The following is a 21,473-nucleotide window of genomic DNA, read 5'->3' on the forward strand; positions in this document are numbered from 1 at the left end:
TTTGTCACAGTTTAGATTTGGACTTTAGACCAGGAGACTAATAATTATCTCTGTCACTGTCATCCTGTTGCTCATCAATCTGTTCGAGCAGGCACTTCGTAACGTCTCTCAATTGTGAGACTTATTTGTTACTGTTTTTGGCACATCCAATACACCACGAGTAGCTTGCCAGGCTCTGCCGTGCGGGCTCGATACTCTCGGTAGCTTGCCAGGCTCTCCGAGAGGGGCAGAGGAATCGAACACGGGTCGTCTGCGTGAAAGGCGAAAGCCCTACTGCTGTGCTATCGCTCCACCCCAATAACTATGATAAAATATATTTTACAACTATGAAATTCAGAATAAAAAGTCAGATTCACTACATAAAAATGTGAGTAACATGCAGGTAATGGGCATTTTGACAGTATTTTTGGGGAAAGTTTTCCTAAAAAATTGTATATCCTACACAATTGCAGCAGGAAGAATAGTTTAGGAAAGGATTAATTTATCTATTAATTAATCTATCATGAATTAAATAGATTTATCAGGGTTCTATAAATTGGGTAAGTTCTGTGATCCTTTTTGGCTTTCGACATTATTTTCCTGAGCAAAAATTAATAGATTGCAAAACTCAGAAATGTTTATAGTTAGAAGACTAACAATAGATTCTCTTTTGGTGATGGTGGTGGGGACCTGGAGCCCACTTGGTACTCAGGGCCTATTCCTGGCTCTGAGCTCTAGGAGTGACCTCTGGCCGAATTCAGGATGGTTCTGGGGATTTGAACTGGGCACATGCTAGGCAAGCATTTTCCTCCTGTACAATTTCTCTGACCTTTCACATACCTTTGAGTACCTCATCTGTGAGCTTGTCAGGTTGTGGAGCAAAAAATATCAAAGGAAGGTACTCCAACTATTTTGAAATGTGAGCATTACTGACATAGAAGAGCATCTTTGAACTGTTTACAACTTGTGTTGTTCAAAGTGGGTAGTTGAAGGGTCATGCATTACTTTGTAATTGTAAAGTGACAAAGATAATCACCAGCAGAGGATGAAATAAATCAAGAAAATAAAACAAACACTGTTAGTTGGGAGGCCAATAAAGCTTTTTTTCTCCTTTTTTTTAACTTGGCACACATGCAGGAGAGCTGGTTTTAAAAACACTACTTTACATTTGAACCCATTTTTGGAATGGTGGCTGGACACAGTTTGGCACGGCCAACCATTTTCTACAAAACTTGAAAGAATTTGCTGGGAGCAGTTGCTTTAATTCAGTGTCCCTCTTGCTGTTGATGTGTCGAAAACAGCTTTCACCACAGCATCAGAGTCAGTATGGACACATGGATCAGGTACTACCCCCCTTCCTTTCTTCCTTATTGTGATGACGGTGCTCTTACACACTGATCTTGGGATTCACGGGGCACTGTATCAATTACTGTTTTAAGGGCAATGATAAAACTTTACACCTTATAATTATTGCCTGTTTGCACATTGCACATAATAGGTGCTCTGAAATATTTGCTCATCAAAAGGCTCCATGTACACCTAAATAAAGTTCATTTATTCATTTAGCACTGTAGAACTGTAATCTGGTTGTTCATTGATTTACCCCGGCGGGCACCAGTAACATCTCCATTGTGATATTTGTTGTTACTGTTTTTGGCATATTGAATACTCCATGGGTAGCTTGCCAGGCTCTGCTGTGTGGGCGGGATACTCTTGGTAGCTTACTGGGCTCTCCAAGAGGGACAGAGGAATCAAACCCCGGCCGGCCATGTGCAAGGCAAATGCCCTACCTGCTGTGCTATAACTCCAGCAAAAAAAAGACTACTTATCGTTTGCTTGCCTTGATCACTTACTTAATCTTGAATTTCCTCTAGGGAACTATAGCAGGAAGCCTCCCAGTGCCTCTGCTGGGGGCATTGATGTAGAATTAGGTAAAAGCAGCTTTCCCTATCCCACTCCTTGGGTCATTGCACAGCTTGGGAGGGTGGAATGACACGTTAGTGTCTCATCTGCAGACAGAAGCTGTTCTGTCCCAGTGCACAGGGTGCCACGGTCCAGCGTGGGTAGGTGTTAGGGCATCTCCCTTGAGTATCTCTGTGCAGTATACAACCTGCACAACTAGATAGCAGTTCAAAGCATGATGCACTGGATTAGACTGGCTGAGGACAGCTCTCCTGGATTCCAGGAAGCAAATCTATAGGGAAGATCGTGTTTGTAGTGTTTTTGTTCAGTAAAAAATGAGATGCCACTGAGAAATGAGACTTTCAGCAAGTTTTCCTAAGAGCAACTTAGAAGGAACTTAGAGGATATTCAAACCTTTATTTCCCCTCTTACTTGTTCTACTGCTGTTTCTCTATATATTCTGTTATGATAACAAAGACATAATGTTAGAAAGCTAGCAGATGACGCAGAAGCAGTCACAGTGATTGGATCATGGTGAGAACCACTTTGTAAAGTGTGTGTATGTGTGTGCGTGTGTGCATGTGTGTGTGTGTGTATGTGTGTGTGTGAGAGAGAGAGAATGTGCATGGGGGTGGGGAGTTGACAGAAGGGTAGTGGGAAAAAGAGTGAGAGAGCACACGAGGGAGAGGTTGTTACCTTAGAACGGTTTATTTCAAAAATTGTTGTAGTGTGACATTTGACTCCTGCACTGAGTAAACTTGGTAAAACTTATTTCCATTTCCTCTCCTCTTCCCCACCACTCCCACAGGTGTGCATATTGTATTTCTAAGCGATCTCCACTATTCATGAAAATTCAGTGTCATATGCTCTGAGGATAGGAGGCTACCTAGTCTCTGAGATTATCCATCAATTATCAGACAGGTTCATTTGTATAGCAGCAAAGAGCACAATCCGAAGAACAGACACAGTTTGCACCTTCTACTATTTACTTTCGGAGGTGGTTACTTGATCCATCAGAAAGATGCATTTAGCTGAATTCAACAAGTTTTTCTTGAGGTTGTGAGCCCAGGAATGTGAAGCATTGTTTCAACAAGGGATTCATGAAATCCACTGATCACAGCCCTGCCAGATAAGTCGTTTCCTGCTTGAGCCCGCTCACAAGGAGCTCCTGTTTGTCATTTGGTTGCATCCTGTGACTGACTAAGCTACGTAATAAACTGTTGAAACTCAATGAGCTTTAATTACAAAATGACCACACCCATGAGAGATGTAAAGCCTGATTTTAAAAATGGAGATTTATTTCTGGTTATGATCTCATGTTCTGTCGAAACAAAATGAAACAAAACCCAATCCATACTCAAGGACTTGGATTTATTGCATGAAGCTTTTAAATGCAGCCATCCTTGAGAGGAGCAGACAGTGTCTGATCTGCACCCCCTGGGGAAAGACTGGCCTTTCACTGATTTCAAAGGGGATTTCCTAGTTGGCTGGGCTCTGTAGGGAGGTGAAGTAAGATTGTATTCAGGGCCAACTTATCCAGACTGAAGTCTCAAGGTTGCCCGAGAAAATGAGGAATTTCAGTAACAAAGGAAAAATAAAGCCATGTTTTCAATTTTTCCTTACTTGCCAGAAGGTATTAATCTATGATGCAAATGCTACTAGCTTTTTTACCTCCCCAAACGGTTATTAGAGTGTTCAGAGAATTATACTGGAACATTCCTCTTTCTAAAGCATCTTTATTCTTGAGTGTTGAGGGTCATTCGAATATTTGAATTTGAGATCACTGAAATAAAAGTAGTTACAAATTACCTTCAAATGCTGGTGATTTAGTTTTTCTTCCTCGATTTTCAGACGTTTCTGTGAGATTTCTTCCTGTATTTTTCTTTTATCCTGAAATTTAAAAAGATCCAAGAATAAGTTATTTTTGAAATTTGCTTAATTACTCTTTTTTTGAACTGTTGTCATTATTGAATTACTAGCCAGTGGTATGCTCTTGGAATTGGTGAAATTTTTTTGGAAACTAATATTTCAAGTCAAAGGAGAAAGAGCAAAATGAGACATTCAATGCATATGAGACATTCAATGCATTTTGCTGGTGGAAAACTATATAATGTGCTTACAAAAAGAATTTAAAGGCTAGAGAGACAGCACAAGGTGCTTGCCTCGCACATGGCTGACCTGGTTCAATAACCAGCACCCCAGAATGTCCCCTGAGTCTGCCAGCAATGATCTCTGACCAAAGAGCCAGGATATGCCCTGAGCAAATAGAGCATGCGCACGCACGCACGCACGCACACACACACACACACACACACACACACACACGCACGCGCGTGCAGAAAGACAGAGAGAAAGACAGAGACAGAGAGACAGAAAGAAACAGAGAGACAGAGACAGAGCGAGACACAGAGAGAGAGAAAGAGAGAGGAGAGAAGAGAAGAGGAGAGAGAAGAAAAGAGAAGAGAAGAGAGAGAAGAGAAGAAAAGAGAAAGAATTTTATTTTAATGTCTCAGAATCCAATCACTGCCATGATCACAGCCAACCTCCACAGGCTCAGATGAGCCTCATTCATGAATGAATCAGTTCAAAAAATCAGGTATGTGGGTTTTGTGACCAAAATGTCCAGGCTCTGATGGAGTTGGGGATGGGCTACCTCCCCTCATTCCCCTGTTCTTCTGGAAGCCTGGCAGTTACATCTACAAACTGCTTCTGGTACCATATAAGCTCATTAGTGGCCATGATCCAGAGACTCACAAATAAATCTCAGAAGAGATAAACAAGCTGCAGAGATGTTTCCAGACCTCACAGTCACCATCTAGTTAAAAATTTAACTCCAGCTATATGACCTTATTTAAAACTTTAGAATTCCTAGAGCAACATTTCATATTCTGTACCACTGACGTACCAGGAGTAGCACACCACACTGAATAGGATGTAAAAATAGAAGGCAACCAATCTTGATTAAAAAATATTAGCACAAAAGGCTCAACCTTTAATAACCTAACATGTTAATATTCTCTTATACAAGGGCTCAATGGCTCAAGACTCAGATACAAAAATCTTGATACACTTTCTCCTAGGGAAATTTTTTTTGATCATTTTTAGTGAACTATTCATAACAATCACTAGAAAATAAATTATTTAGGGCCTGTTATTTGGAGCAGGTTTGGTTGGTGGTTGGGAAAACTCAAAATAATGGTGGTGGGAAGGTGTAATGGTGATTGGATTGGTGTTGGAATATTGAGTATAATAACTTATTGTGAACAACTTTATAAAATTGAAATAAAATTTAAAAAAGAATATTTCAAATCTTTCCTTTCTTACTCCCCTCTTTAACTAGACTAGCTTGATTGCATCTCTCCTAGTGATGCAATAAAAACAGTGAAGTTTTGTGGTAATTTTGAAACAGGCATGAGGAAACACTGCAAGGAGAGAGATTGTTTCTCATGCAAAGCTGAAGAAATTGCTGGGTACAAATTCTGCTTATGTAGGATACCTGACAACATTAGAACACTAGGATGCTAGAGACTAGGGCATCTTTGTATAATTTGAATTAAGAATGGCTGAGAAATGAATGTTCAAATAAAACTTCCTAACATTAAAAGGTCCTTTAACTGAATTTTAAAACTTCATGGAGTTTTAAAATTGTTTTAAAATTTTAAAGTTTTAAAATTCATGAAGTGATATAGTATCAGTTATCAAGTAGCATTACCTCAAAGGGGGTAGAAAAAGGCATAGCTAGTAATGTATAATCGAAAGTTGTTCTTAGAAACAGAACTTTGAATTTTAGTATTTGGGGTGTAAATTAGCCTGAATATAATTTTATCTCCATATTCATGGTCAAAAAACTTCATTTTACTTGGGCCTTGATGATGTATTCAAAGTGGAGCTAATATGAAGATATATCTCATAAGAGCATTAAATGAGTCAATATATGCAAATGCTCCTAAGATTGTATTTGGCACACAATGTTCTGTATTTGTTTAAAGAGATAACCTGCTAATCAAACAGAAAGCAACATTTTCATTCTTCTATTATTCTGAAATATTTTAGAGACTTCCTGTCTGAAATTATGACATTTTACAAACTAGGCAAAAGTCCTTTATTTCTTAATTTTTGACAAAGGTGACATTGTCTCTATCTTATTCATGAATTTGTTAAACTATGCTTTGATAATGGAAAACTAACAAAATATGTTTGTTTATTTGCCAATAAAGACACCTAAAAAAATTGAAGCAGTCTCCAGAAGTGGCTTGGAAGAGTTTTGAAATTATTTGGCAGCATTATTGAAATAAGCAAAAGGCTTCTGATGTGACTCCTTTGAAGATAAAAACTCCTTTTTGATGTATGAATTCAGGTACATTTGTTGAATTAAGATAACATGTTGTTCTCCAACTTTGTGTCATGTGTCTCTGTTTGTGTATAAGAATTTATGATCTCATCAGTTTTACTTTTTTAAGTTTCATAAATAACTTTTTTGGTGAAAAGATAGCCAAGGAAGAAGCACAATTTTTTTTTGTTTTTTTGTTTTTTGGGTCACAGTCAGCGATAGTTAGTAGTTACTCCTGGCTTTTCACTCAGGAATTACTTCTGGTGATGCTCAGGGGACCATATGGGATGAGGGGGATCAAACCCAGGTCAGCCGCATGCAAGGCAACACCCTACCCACTGTGCTATCACTCCAGCCCCCTAAGCATGATTCTTTAGAAACGCTTCTTTTCTTGGATGAAATTCATTTGTTGGGAACAAAAACTAAAGATTTCGGAAAGCAGATTCCCACTATAGTCATAGCCATTATTGCACAAATAATAGTAATAGTTTGCAGGAATTGTGTCAAACATTTTGATAAATATTTTGCCACCACTTTTTTAATTAGTCATAAAAGCAAAGATTTAAAATATTTCTCCCAATAGCTATAGTAGAAAAGAGCCACAGCAACAATTTCTAGAATTGTATAGAAATGTATAGGGATTAGCTAACCAGTGCAAGCTCTTACAATTACATGGGAATGAAAAGGATTTGAACCTGGGCAGTTGGATGTCAGCCTCCACCCCAATTGCTACTTGAACCACGCCACTTCTCCAGTGGGAAAGGAGCCCAGCTTCTCCATCATGATGCTGCAGGCTGCAGGCAACACCAGCAGCCAGCAACAGGAGTGGCAGGGGAGCATTTTCAGTCCTGAGGGTGGTATGTCATGTTCACCACTCTGTGTCCCGACTCACAACGGTCCTTAGAGAAGACCACATTAGGCATGTGTACAGGGACTGCTGAAGTCAGCCAAACTTCCCTGCCTCTGTCGTTGGCCTGTTTGGACTGGTTTCATCCTGGGTTTAGTAATAATGTGATGAGAGCTGTGGGGAGAGGCAGAGCATCTGAAGTGTTTTGGCAACAGGAGACTTATAGGTGGTTGCTAAGGACTACCAATATTTGTCTCTTAGAAGCTATGTGATGCCTCTCTGTCAACCCACGTAGTTAAGAAGGCAATTTTATCATGTTATTGACTCAACTCTACACAAAATAAGTATATTTTTTCTCATAAAATATTTATCAAAAGCAATTTATTATTCCTTTGCTAAGTTTTATCAGCAGAGCACTATTGATAAATAATGTGGCAATTGAATTGCCTGATAATTTAACTGCTAAATTCATTATGGCAGAATAAACTGTGAGTGACCCTCTGGGCCAGAGAGAGAGTACAGTGGGTGGGACTCTGGCGGCTAAACATGTTCGACCCTCAGTAAGCCATATATCCACTGGAGTCATGCTGGAGTGATCACTGAGTGCAGAGCCAGGAGTAAGCCCTGAGCACCACCAGGTGTGATACCCACTAAATATCTCTCTCCCCACAAAAACTCCAACAAAGCCAAAACAAACATCCCCCACACTATTATTATATATCTCCTATCTCACTAGTCATCATCACTGATAATTCTTTCCAAAATAATTATGAACAGATATATGAAAGTTGTCTACTCTAAATTCACCAGATATTGGAATATTGATATCTGCTGCAACTTGGTACATTTGACATTTATTTGTATTATCACTGTATCACTGTAGTCTCATTATTCATCAATTTGCTCAAGCAGGCACCAGTAATTTCTCCATTCGGTCCCTGTTGTATTCAGGGTTAGGGGAATGAGGCCCATTATTGTTACTGTTTTTGGCATATCAAATATGCCACGGGTAGCTTGCCAGGCTCTGCCGTGCGAGATCCTGCATTGTTCTTTTCTGGGAGCTCTTTTTTATAGTCTCTGGATCTTGGCCGTTGATAAGATTACATGGAGCTGGGGGAAGTTTGTGGGTGTGACTGCCAAGCTACTGGAAAACGAGATCTGTGTGGGGGAGGCCCAGTCCTGATCTGAGCAGGCTTAGAGATCTCAGCCATGGGTCCCGCATGCCTGGGTTCCTCTGTCGGTTCCTTCATGGGCGAAGCTCATCTGAGCGTGTGGAGAGTGGCCTTGAGCATGGCTGTGGCTGGGTTCTGGAGGTTTTCGGCTGCTGGGGCTCTGCTTAAGGCAGGGAAGGAAACACAACCCGCCCCCCCCCCCCCCCAAGGGGACCCCGGTGAAGAGAGCCTGGCGTGGGGACAGGAGATTCTATAGATTCTATAGGAGATATTATGGTCTCTGGATCTTGGCTGTTGATGTAATCTCATCAAGATTATGTCAGTAAGGAAAATGCCTACCAATTCTTGATGCTTCTGCTCAGGACAATGTCTGCTTTAGGTCAGTGATGGCCACTCTGCAAACACAGCGACTCACAAGTAAATTTCTGAAGAGAGCAACACGCTGCAGAGCTGCCTCAGACCCCAGAGTCACCACCCAGTTAAAACTTAATCTCCAGCTGCATCACCAGAACTCCTGGAGGTGTGCCTGCCCCTTCCTGCAGGCTGTGGTGCATTCTGAGCCGCCCCAGCTCCCTCCCTCACGGGCAGTCTCTCCTCTCTGAGCTCCTCTCTCTGGGATGGAACATCTCCTGCCATCCCTGACATCATGCTGCAATGGGCTCACTTGCTGCTTCTGAGGTGACTCTGCCCAGCCCATTCACAACAGTACCTCATAAAATCGGAATCAGCTTAACCAAAGAGGTGAAGGACCTATACAAGGAAAATTACAAACACGACTTCAAGACACTAAAGAGGACACTAGGAAATGGCGACACATCCCCTGCTCTTGGATAGGGAGGATTAACATTATCAAGATGTAAATTATCAAGATAGCCCAAAGCACTATACACATTTAATGCGGTCCCTATCAGGATACCCATGACATTTTTCAAAGAAATAGACAAAACACTCCTGAAATTCATATGGAACAATAAACCCCCACGAATACTAAAGCAATCCTTGGGGAAAAAGAAGATGGGTGGAATCACCTTCCCGAACTTCAAACTATACTACAAAGCAGTAGTAATTAAAACAGCATGGTATTGGGCTAGACACAGACTTGCAGACCAATGGAACAGAGTTGAATATTCTGTCACAGACTCCCAAATATATGACCACTTGCCATTATAAATCACTTATCACCTTTAAATTCCTCAATGTTTACCTAACAAGGACTTTTTAATCCATGGGCAATTGCCTAAATTATATTTATTTCATTTTTAATTTTTGGGCCATAATCGGTGGTAATCAGGGCTTAGTCCTGGCTTAGGATTCAGGGATTACTCCCGGCAGTGCTGGGGATTGAACCCAGGTAAGTGTCCTCCTCACTGGACTATCATTCCAGACCTGTCTCCATTTTAAATTTTATTAAGACATGAAATCTTTTATCAGCTGGCACCCTCATTTCAAGCTTATAAAATATTTACCTTATATAACTATAACCTGTCTTTTACTATCTTTGCTTCAAAATATGACAGGAAACACTTTTTGAAAACCACCAGAGCACTAAGAACAGATCTTTCATAAGTCATCTACATTGTAGGGGTAAAAAGCAAAGAGAATATATATGTAACATTATTATTTTTTATATGTAACATTATTTTGGGGTCAGTCAGATAACTACTTGTATAGAGCTGGATAATGGGATAATTCATGAAGTCAAATGAGTGAAGATTCATTCTCTTTGAGGCTCATTAGCTTGTATCCATATGACTTTTTATGGCATTCTCATCATTGAAGGAATCAAAAAATAATTACAGGATTTCCTTACTTGAATTTAAAGAACTGCTTGGTGACATGTAAACAATGAAAACTCTAAAATAAAGGAATGTGCTAACAGAATATGCTACCTTTAAATAAAAGAATATTTAAAACACCACAGGAAAATTTCTTTCATAAATTCCAGATTTTGGCTATTGTTAACAGTGCTGCAATAAATATATAGGTACAGATGTCATTTCTAATGTGCCTTTTTGCATCCTCGGGATATATTCCCCGAAGTGGTATTGCAGTTTTGCACAGGGGTTACTCCTGGCTCTGCACTCAGGAATCACTCCTGGCAGTGCTCAGGGGACCATATGGGATGCTGGGAATCGAACCTGGGTTGGCTGCGTGCAAGGCAAATGCCCTACCCACTGTGCTATTGCTCCAGCCCCGAAAGGTTAAGTTTTTTATATTACACCTTATCACTTCCCAAATATGTCAGTGGATAAAATTCCCCAAACAACGGATGTTATTGCACTAAGGGCTTTGTATGGGTCAGAGTATTCTGTTCAATTCTCAGCATGAAATTTTAAGGGTGACCCTGACATTTAAGAATGTCTAGAATGAGCCTGGAATCTAAGAGATGACTAAAATCAAGAAAACAAAGCTGACAGTTTCAGTGGTTAGTCATGATGATTGGGTGGACGCTAAGGAAACTGTGTTTCAGGACATTACGTCAGAAACTTACCCCTGAGAGTTATTCTCAAACGGAATATGGTTTTTGGGAGATATTGCTTCACCTGATATTGGAAGCATTCAAGGAGAAGCTGAGTGAGCATCACTTGAGTGTGATGCAAAGTGGATGAGAATGTGGAAAAATAATTTCTAAGATTTTTCCTGGTTTTATAGTTATTTTTGCAGATAGCTTAAACATACTCAGAATCTTGTTAGCCATGGGAATGGGACATGGTTATCACACATATTTAAGAGTTAATTAAAAAGCACATATGTCCACGAGGGCCTCACGGGATAGAGGTGGATCTGGCCCCTCTCCCAGCCCCAATGAGAACCCGAGTTGCCACTCACGAATGGCTCCTGCCTCTTGAACCCATGATCCCAGAGGCACACAGACCAATCTCAGAACCCAGTGGCTTTTGGCAGAAATGCATCTGGACTGGGCACTAAACTACGGCAGCTTGCCACCCGGGTGGGGAAAGGTGTTTGTCCCTTCCACCTTTTCTCCCCAGTGGCTCAGTGGCCGCCACCTTTTCAGAGCCTATTGGACAGCAAGATATGAGACTGCAGTGACGTGACACGTGGGGCCTCATGGGATGGGGGCGTGGAACCAGCAACTCTCCCCACCCTGACGAGACCCTGAGTTGCCTCCCACAGATGGCTCCTGGCTCCTGAAGAGCCATGATCCCAGAGGCACACAAACCAATCTTGGAACCCAGTGGCTTTTGGCAGATTTATTCCTAAATATCAGAAATCCAAAATCGCTTTGCCACTTTCCGGCCACAAGACATCATATGTTTCATAATCAGCAATAGAAAACAAATTATTTAATGATGCCTTTTCGGCAGGACTGATTGTTGGGGAAAATTTCAAATAATAATGGTGGGTCTTTTATCGAAATATTGAATGTGATCAAAGTGGAGAGAGAGTAAAGTGGAAATCACTTACCACACAGGCAGGGGGAGGGGTGGGAGGGGGGTATACTGGGGTTCTTGGTGGTGGAAAATGTTCACTGGTGAAGGAATGGGTGTTTGATCATTGTATGACTGAGACTTAAACTGCAAAACTGCAATACCACTTCGGGGAATATATCCCGAGGATGCAAAAAGGCACATTAAAAATGACATCTGTACCTATATATTTATTGCAGCACTGTTAACAATAGCCAAAATCTGGAAACAACCCGAGTGCCCTAGAACAGATGACTGGTTAAAGAAACCTTGGCACATCTACACAATGGGATACTATGCAGCTGTTAGAAGAAATGAAGTCATGAAATTTGCTTATAAATGGACAGACATGGAGAGTATCATGCTAAGTGAAATGAGTCAGAAAGAGAGGGACAGACATAGAAGGACTGCACTCATTTGTGGAGTATAGAATAATATCACATGAGGCTGACACCCAAGGACAGTAGAGACAAGGGCCAGGAGGATTGCCCCATAGCTGGAAGCCTGCTTCATGAGTGAAGGGGAGAAGGCAGATGGAATAGAGAAGGGATCACTAAGAAAATGATGGCTGGAAGAACCAGTTGGGATGGGAGATGTGTGACGAAAGTAGATAATGGAACAAACATGATGACCTCTCAGTGTCTGTGTTGCAAGCCGTAATGCCCCAAAGTAGAGTGAGAGTATGGGGAATACTGTCTGCCATGGAGGCAGGGGAAGGGTGGGAAAGGGGGGGTATACTGAGGATATTGGTGGTGGGGAATGTGCACTGGTGGAGGGGTGGGTGTTTGATCATTGTGAGATTGAAACCCAAACATGAAAGCTTGTAACTATCTCACAATGATTCAATAAAATTTAAAAAAATAAGGAATGCAATAGCTCAATAATAATGTTTTACAGAAGTTAATTAAATAAATGATAAAATTTTGTCTTTATTCATTAAAATAAAAAATTTATAAAAATAAGTAAGTTTCAATAAAAAAATTTCTTTTTTACAAAAATAATTGGAAAGTTTTGTAACTTCTCTCACGATGATTCAAAAAATAAAAATTAAAAAAAATTTAAAAAAGCACACGTGTCTTAAGCTTCATTTCATTCACAACTTGAGTGAGTTTTCCTCAGTCTTAGAGCAACTTCTAATGGATCTCTAAATGGGATAGTTTGTTTCTATTCTTTTATTCTACTATTCACCCTTTCTTGTTTGGTTTAATAAATAAAGACAAAACAAAGCAAGGACCAAAAGTCAACATGAAACAAGTCCCCATTAATAATTCAGAGGTGATGACAAATTTAGCTATGTCTTTAGTAGAAAAAAAATCTGTTACTAAGCCAACTAATTATTATCTCTCTCCCCTCTTTCAGCTTGTTGGCAATCTATCCGTCATTGACTCATTCATGGTGGAGTTATTCCCCTGCTCCAGCTAGTATTGAGCAGTGAGGGATGTAAAGATATCTTTGCTAGTTTAAGAAATTAGGAAGTTTAAGAAACTTTAAGAAACTAAGTTTAAGAAACTTCCTTCCAACCAGTTTTGTTGGTTGGAAGGAAGAGACTGTAATGGAAATGCATGGCAGAAGAAGGTAACAAAGGCTCTGAAATGATTGATTTTATTCCAATTCTATTAAAGCAAAGGGGTTGGAGTGATAGCACAGCAGGTAGTGCGTTTGCCTTGCATGCGGCCGACCCGAGTTTGATTCCTCTGTCCCTTTCAGAGAGCTTGGCAAGCTACCAAGAGTATCCCACCCTCACAGCAGAGCCTGGCATGCTCCCCATGGCGTATTCGATATGCCAAAAATAGTAACAAGTCTCACAATGGAGACATTACTGATGCCCGCTTGAGCAAATCGATGAGCAATGGGATGAAGTGATACAGTGATTAAAACAATAGCATTCTCAAATAGCATTGCATTCTTCTCCTTTCTACCTCTCCTCTTGGCCAAGGGAAGAAGGGAAAGGAGATTGCAAGGGGTGAATGACTAGGTTGGATTAGAAAGTGTACTATAGTGAAGCAGAATCTTTGTAGTTTTCTGTCTCATTCTAAACTCTGATGCTAAGAGTGTGCAACAGAGGCAGTTGGGAATGAGGGCAAAGTTGTGGTACTGATTAGATCTCATGATGTGGTCAGAAATATGACAAGCAGAATGGATTAAAATTGTACTATATGTCAAATCCCTTAAATTTAATTGGCCTTAAGTTTCCTATAAAAAGAAATATTAACATCTACTTTTAAAAATACTCAGGACTGTTTGGACAACTGAAACAGTGATGGGAAAGCTTGTACCTCTCCAACGCTTAAAGACTACAATAGATGCTATTATTTTAAGGAATTTTAAAGACTTGAGATGTACTTTTGCTTTATTTATTAGCTTGAATTGTGATTTTCAGGGTAACCTGATCTTTGTTAAAAAATTTTTTTTTCAGGTCTGTGTCTTAAATGGCTTGACTGAATCTACTCAGTCATTGGGATTTTACTTAAAGATAGTAAGTAGATATTTTATTCAAACTGTTTTTAGGGTATTTTAGGAAAATATGTATCTTACAGGGTTTTTGATGAAGGTATTTCTTGAGAGAGTAAATTTTCATGGAGTCTCTTCTCAGACATCACCTCCACTGGGATAAATTATACTATTTATGTAAGTATAAATATAATAAGAGAAGCTAGGAAATCTGTGACTGGAGATTAGAGAGTGGATGTCCTGTTGGAGTTCTCACACTGAATTAGGCTATCCTTGTTGAGATTCAAGCTAGGGGCTTCCATTTGATTTGTTTAAATCACAGCTTTCTAAATAGGCAGCTCCTTTCTGACCGTGAGTAATGTCTGTAAAGTTCATGGGGATTTTTGTCAGTAGAAAACATTGCAAAGTCGTATTATCATTCTGTAACACACTGGAAAACCTTCCCCTGTAATCAAAAAGGAGTTTCCTTAATAAGCTATCATAATTACTATACCTCATCACATGATCTTCTTTGTGGGTGGGCTATTATGTTTGGCAAAGAAATGTAGCATTGCACATTTGTTTGAAGAAACCTTTCCCTCTCTGGAAGAGATGTGTAATCTTAGCTCAGTGTTGTGGAAAAATGTGCAGAGGCTTTTTTGTTAGAGTATTCTGGCCTGGGGTGTCTACATCTCCTACATCTTCATGTACTGTTGTTAAATCAATATCACTGGATGCTCATGACAAATTGGAAGTTCTTCCTGTAATTCTGCCGTATCCCTGAGATGTAATTCTGTATGAATATGGCTGTGGTTTTTTTAAAGCTATTCTAACATCAATGAGCCCTTAGAAATCAAGAGTACAATTTTCCAAACATAGGCAAGATTCTGCCTTTAGTCAACATCTTGCTCTCACTTATATTCTCTCATTTCTACAAATGTAACAAACAAGGGAAACTGTAAATGGCCAGTTTGGGAAATAGAAGTGGACCAGCTTTATGTGCGACCTATAAAGTCTTAAAAGTTTGCAAACAATCACGTTCAGGAGAGCGAATACTTATTTTAATATTCTGTTGTTGCTCTGTTGATATTTACACATTTACTTTTCCTTTATAGAGACCTTAGACTTGGACCAAAAGAATCATTTGGGTGCACGTGAGAAACCAGGGATTAAACCCAGGATCTCGTGCTTGCCCTACGCACTATCTAAGCTATCTAAGCCGCTGGCCCATCTTCTGGAAACTATTTCTCATTGCAGATCTTTAACAGCACGGCCACCACGGCTGTTGGCTCTCAGTGCATGCAGGCAGCACCAGGGTTTAAACTTGCAAACTTGCACTTGCCAGACAAGTGCCTTCAGCTGTGCTGCCATCAATGGGCCCCTTGAATAAACGTGGGTTTCCATGGTATTTTTCTTTCTCCTTCTGTCTTAGCTTATCATAAAACACATCAACTCCATCTGTGTTATATTTCAAAGCACAATTTCATTATTTTTTATGGCTAAATAATGTTTCATTGTGTATATATCTTCTTTGGTCTGGAGCATTAGCCCAGCCGGTAAGGGGTTTGCCTTGCACGCGGCCGACCCAGGTTCAATTCCTCCACTCCTCTCGCAGAGCCTGGCAGGCTACTGAGAGTGTCTCACCCGCACAGCAGAGCCTGGCAAGCTACCTGTGTCGTATTCAATATGCCGAAAACAGTAACAAGAAGTCTTACAATGGAGACATTACTGGTGCCCGCTCGAGTAAATTGATGAGCAACAGGATGACAGTGATACAGTGATTCCATGTTTTCCCACATATTAGAATCTTCAAATTATTAATTATAAATTCCTGTTTTGAGATCATTACCAATCATATCTAAGATATAGACAGAAGAAAAATATGATGAGGTGACTGGGTGACAGGCCATACATGCTAAAGAAATAACTAGAGCCTGTAGTTATTTGTTTTAATATTATTTTAAGACTGATCTTCGTATCAGATAGATTAGTTGTTTTTTCAAAGAACTTTATGCATTCTGAGTCCTCAAATTTACAAATGCAGAAAAAAGATTCTTCAGGAATGGAAGGAAACAGGGAGCAGATAGGGGTAATGTGAGTGCTCTTTATTATTTTGCGTCAGGAGCAGTTTTGGCTGCCAAACATGGCTGTTGCTTAAATTCCATAGTCAGGACTTCAGATGTCTCCTTTCCCAGTGAAGCCAGTGCAGGGCAGGTACTTGTTCCTGTGATTACTCCCACCGTCTAGTTTTTGACAAAGTTCACCTCCTTCAGTTCTATGTCCCAGAGTTGCCTTGTCTCTGAGGCCCATCTAGACTTCCTTGCTCAAATGGAACCCCACTCTTATCCTATTTCTGGCACTTTTGTTTCCCCTTATTTCACTCTTTCTCTTTTAAGAGCATATATTTGGTGCCTAGCAAGTGCTCAGTAACTCTTAACTGAATAAAGGAACGAGAGAATGAATTGACACCAGATATTTTTAATGGTTAAAGGTTAAACCTTGATGAAAATAATTGTCAGCTTTTTTGATTCTACTTATTTTCTCTCCAATTGGGTACAAATTTATTTTAGCTCTTAGGAGAATTATCTTGAGCTCTTTCCTCAAACTACTCTTTGTGCAAGACTGTGATCTCTAGACAGTTTAGGATGCTAAGGGGATCTTTCTCTTCCAGCAGGGATTTCACCCAGTCCTCTCCATTGTTCTTTAGTTAGACTAAGCTTATTTCTAGACTGGAAATTTCTGGGTGTAACGGCGGGAACTTTATCTTGCTTTTCTCCAGAATGCCAAAGACATTGGTATCATCAGTTCAGGAAATTGTGAAGTCAATTTCAAATTACCAGTCTTGGGATCAAGAGACAGTACGGGGGTTAAGTTACATGTCTTGCATGTGGATCTCCCCGTTCGTCTCCAGGATTACATATGTCACCAGAACAGCAGCAGGGCCCATTTTTTTCTTTTGTTTTTGTTTTTCAGGTCACATCTGACAATGCACAGGGGTTACTTCTGGCTTTGCACTCAGGAATTAACCCCTGGTGGTGCTCTGGGGACCACATGGGATGCTGGGAATCGAACCCGGGTCTGCCTCATGCAAGGCAAACGCCCTACCCACTGTACTATCGCTCCAGCCCTGGGGCCTGTTCTTGAGCACAGAGTAGTAGTTGTACCTGAGCACAATTGAATGTGGCTCCAAAACAAACAAAATGAAACAAGGAATCACTGGTCTATTTAAATAACCCCCTTCTATATAAAAATCTATTAGTTAAACCCATTTTTGTATAAAGTTATTCATTAAAATGTATACTAACAAAGAGCCTAAAAAGATATTTTAGTTAATGTAATGTTTAATCAGCTTGAAATAACTCTGTTTTTGAGTTATTATTGAAAACTGAATTCTGGACTAAGATAGTTGGACCAATAACTTGTTAGCAAGGAAGAGCTGGGAGGTGGAGAAAGTTGTAAGGAGGAATATGAAGGTAAATAGGCAAAAGGAGAATTCACATTTGGTGCATGGAAACTAAAGTATCTTCTTTTAAACAATTGTCTCTTTATTTTTTATAGTTTAAATTAAAAAAAAAAGTCTTTGAGAAGGCTTCTGACTAACTAAAATTCTATTTACTTGAATTTGAAAAATGAATGACATATCACAGTGATTCTATATTCAGTTTGAGAGCCCAAGTACCAACTTCCAGGTGTTTACTGTATTTAATATTTTTAAAATTTTATTTTTATATATTTTTAGAGGAGCAAGAGAGCTGGTTCTTGGTTCTATAAAAGTACCAGACATTGACATTTGCTTTTGCATTTTGTTACGGTGGAAATAATGACTTTTTTAACACCAGAAACTAGCTGGAGTAAATCAATAGTATTGAATTTCACAGCCCAAAACTTGAGAAACAAATTTTTATATTAAGTCAAATAGGACTTAGAAGTCTAAAATTCTTTTTCTTGATAAAATTAAGCCAGTGGATTTCTGTATTTGGATACATTAAGCAAGTGTTTTAGCATTTTTTTTTTTAAGTATACAAAATTTATTTCAGTGTAGTGAAATAGGAAAGTTGTTAAATGAGATTTGCCACCAAGTTTTAGTTAGGTCAGTGATTCTGAAGACTTTTAAGTCTTCCAAAAGAGAAAAAAAAAAGACCCAAACCCAGAAAAGTCTCTGGATGCCATAAGTTTAAATTTTCCCAGAAGGAAGAGCAGTAGCTGAGGTGGCTTCCTGGTAGGTGGAGGGTGGAGAAAACTGGCCTTTCCCAGGATATCCAGGAGGCAGACCAGTGAATGTGCTGTTTCCATGGAAATATCACTCGATTTTCCCTTTTTTTGGTGACGAACATGACTGGACTGAGCCTGATGAGGTATAGGCTAGTGGAAAATTGTTTCCATAAACTCTTTCCTTTTTGATCTTTTAAAGAAGGGATATATTTGGGCCAAAAGAATAAGTCAAATCGCGTTGATTTTTATTTTCGATCACCATGAAAGCACATTTCTGTATTTTCAGAAACTTATTTCCTATCCTGTCTGGTTGTCATGCATTATGACTCTTGTTCACTCTCTCAATTCTGGAAGCCTCGGGGCAAGCCCCTGGGTTTCCTGGACAGCTGGCCCGGGCACTCTTCTGGCCCCTTGGTGCTTCAGTCAACTTTTAGCAGGTACACTGGAGGTAGCAAGGACTGAAGCTAGACTTGGCTTCAGTTCACAAAGGAAAACGTGGAACAAGGAGGGACATGTCCATTTTATGGAATCCATCATTTAAGTTAGCTCATTAGGAGAGGGGAGCCACAGCAAGCGGAGCTTGTGCCCACACAACTCACACAGTCGAATCGAGTAACCTTTAGACAACAGCTGTCCTGGGGAAGGTCCAGGCCAAGAACAACAGAGCAGGCCTGAGTTCCTGCCCCTTCCAGCAGGACAGCTGAAGCAGTGGCGAGTTTAACAGCAGAAAAGAGCGAAACAAAACAAACAGCAATTCAAACCAAAGTTTTTTTTTTAAAGGAAGTGGAAGGTACTAATTAGAAGCCAGACAATTCAAGAGCATTGTCCTAAAGGAAAATTTAACTTTACACAAGGACTTTCGCCTCTTGACTATTGGCTGAGAAAATATTTCAATTTACTCTGTCCTTTCTAAGTGGAATTGAGTCATCAGGTCTAGTTAATAAAATCCTACATAAGAGTTAGAATTACTATTTACATTATTGAAGAGCAAAGAAAAATATCCTCCCACCTTCAGCATTAGCTTTCAAAAAATATTTCTCTCTTCCTGACAGCTATTTACAGTGATCGAAAATGCGGAGGAATTGAGATGTTGTTCTCCAAAGTTTTTCTTAAAACATTATTTATAAATTGTTTCTAATGATAAATGATTGTGCCACAGATTTCAAGGTTACTACTGCCAAAGAGAGAATTTAAAAAAATTAAAATAAAAGTTAGATCATTTAAGGAAAACAAGTTCATTCCTTGCTTTGACTCTTTCCCAGAACAAACATTTAAAAAATGCAGCATTTTTGGCGTTCCCAGTATTAACGAAATATTTTTCAAATCCATTGAGTTGCATGCATTACATTCCTGTATCAGAATCTTATTCAGTTTGTGACTCCGCTGAAAAATAATACTGTAGAATTAATCTGATACGTGTTTTACCTGCTTTTTCTCTTGTTTAATGCTTAGCTTAAGTATAACACTACTTTTCATTCTTGCCAGGCTTTCTGGAACATACTACAAATAAAATAGTTCAGGTCATTTTTTTTTCTCTCTCTCTCTAACAGATTTTTTTTAAACACCCTTTTGGATACTTTAGCTATTTTTATAAAAGTTTCTAATTTGCGGTCTCTCCATCCTGCCGGACAGAATGTAAGGAAAAACGGCATTTTAATGCTTTATAGAAGGTCAGTGACAATGAGCCAAGCTGCCTCCAATGCTTCTGCCTGTGCTGCTTGGAAACTGGGGCACAGGCACGTTGCTGAGAACCCAGCACCTTTGCCCTGTCCTGGGGCCAGCGGGTAGAGAGGGGCATGCGTGTCCCGAGGATGACAGCTCCCTTCCCGCTTACGGGGCTCGGCGGGGGCGGCGGGGCTCGGGCCCGGCTCTGGGCAGCGGCCAGCCGCAGTGCGCGGTGCGGTGCCCGGGACTCACCGTGATGGCCTGGAGTCTCTCCTTCACCAGCTCGGCTTCCTCCATCCTAGAGGTCAAGGGCGAGCAGACGCCGGAGCAAGCCCGCCGCGACCATAAGCAGGAGCCTCGTTGGGGCGAGGACCGCCGGGGGCGGCCGAGGGGGCGCGGGGGGCAGTGCGCTCCTTGCGCCGGTGGGAGACGCACAAGTCCCCGGGCCGGCCCGGCAGGCGCGTCTCGGAGCAGAGGCACAGATCAGGCCAGACAGACACATGTAATGAGGGCGTGCTGGGCAGGCAGACGCTGAGGCTGCTGGCACGAGTTGACTGACAAGTTTGAACGGCAGCGGCACAAGCCCTCTTCCTCCAGGAGCTGCCAGCTCTTTGTTGCAGAGTGCACGGCTAGCGAGGCGCATTTTCTTATTAACCGTTCCTTCCCCAAGTCATTCTTTCCCAGGAGTGGCACAGGAAGCCGGGCGCTGAGTGTTTAATCGGCGTTCACTGGCTAGACACAGCCCCTCTCTGGAGCTGGGTGTCTGTGTGTACTTGGACAGAGTTAGTTTACCTGCACTCTGGAGCTTGCAAACAGAGGCTCAACTCGGCGGGGCCAAGCCATTCCCTGGCCTTTCTGCCTCTCAGTGATAATAATGATAACTTCTCCAGTTGCTTTCACACGCAAGGTGGGTCTACATTTATCTTAGGCTGCCTCCCCCCTCCTCCTTCTCCCACTGGCTCTGAGGTTTTGGATTGCACACGGTGGCATCTTTCTGGAGGGGAGCTGCTGAAGGCGATAATGTGAGTCTATTGAGGAGCTGGCCCACCAGCAGTGTTCGGTGAGGTTCAAATGCCAAACACCACCCTCTGTTGTTCCTTGTGTGGGATTTTATGGAATGCAGTTCTTTCTTGGACCATGTTCAGAAATGACACTCTGGCTCTTTCGGGAAGTTGCCCATTTTGACCTCACCAGTTTTATGCAAGAGAAAGGCGGGTCCCTTTGAGAGGTTTGAGGCAGGTCTGTAAGCTGCAGTCTCACCCTGTGTGGGGCTTCCCTGGCCCTTTGAAGAAAAGGGAAGACCAGTGAAACTCTTAGGGGAAGGCAGATGTTGGGAAGTTTTCAAGGGACTTCCCTTTCTCTGCTCTGCCATTAAAAAGTTATTTAAGAAATTATGATTTGCAAAATTTACTCAAAGATTATGACTATAAATTGAGCTTTAGGCATATAATATTCTAGCCACTCTTACCAATCCCACAGCCAATCTTAACTTCCTCTAGCATTTCTTT

General features: G+C 40.7%; 1 protein-coding gene across 2 annotated transcripts in view; it reads right to left on the minus strand.

The window, feature by feature from the left end:
* PALMD (palmdelphin) overlaps positions 1 to 20,347 on the minus strand; it is a 65,214-nt gene extending 44,867 nt beyond the window's left edge. For both annotated transcript variants that reach the window (XR_008631292.1, XM_004614648.2), the window contains exons 1-2: positions 20,218 to 20,347; positions 3,691 to 3,771 (exon numbers count right to left, since the gene is read on the minus strand). Coding sequence is in view for 1 of the 2 variants with exons in the window: in XM_004614648.2 (XP_004614705.2) it covers positions 3,691 to 3,771; positions 20,218 to 20,262 (126 nt within the window). In the remaining variant the exon portion in view is untranslated. The remainder of the gene's footprint in view (positions 1 to 3,690; positions 3,772 to 20,217) is intronic.
* Positions 20,348 to 21,473: the final 1,126 nt, after the last annotated feature.

The sequence above is a fragment of the Sorex araneus genome, chromosome 8, assembly GCF_027595985.1.
Source record: "Sorex araneus isolate mSorAra2 chromosome 8, mSorAra2.pri, whole genome shotgun sequence".
NCBI lineage: Eukaryota > Metazoa > Chordata > Mammalia > Eulipotyphla > Soricidae > Sorex > Sorex araneus.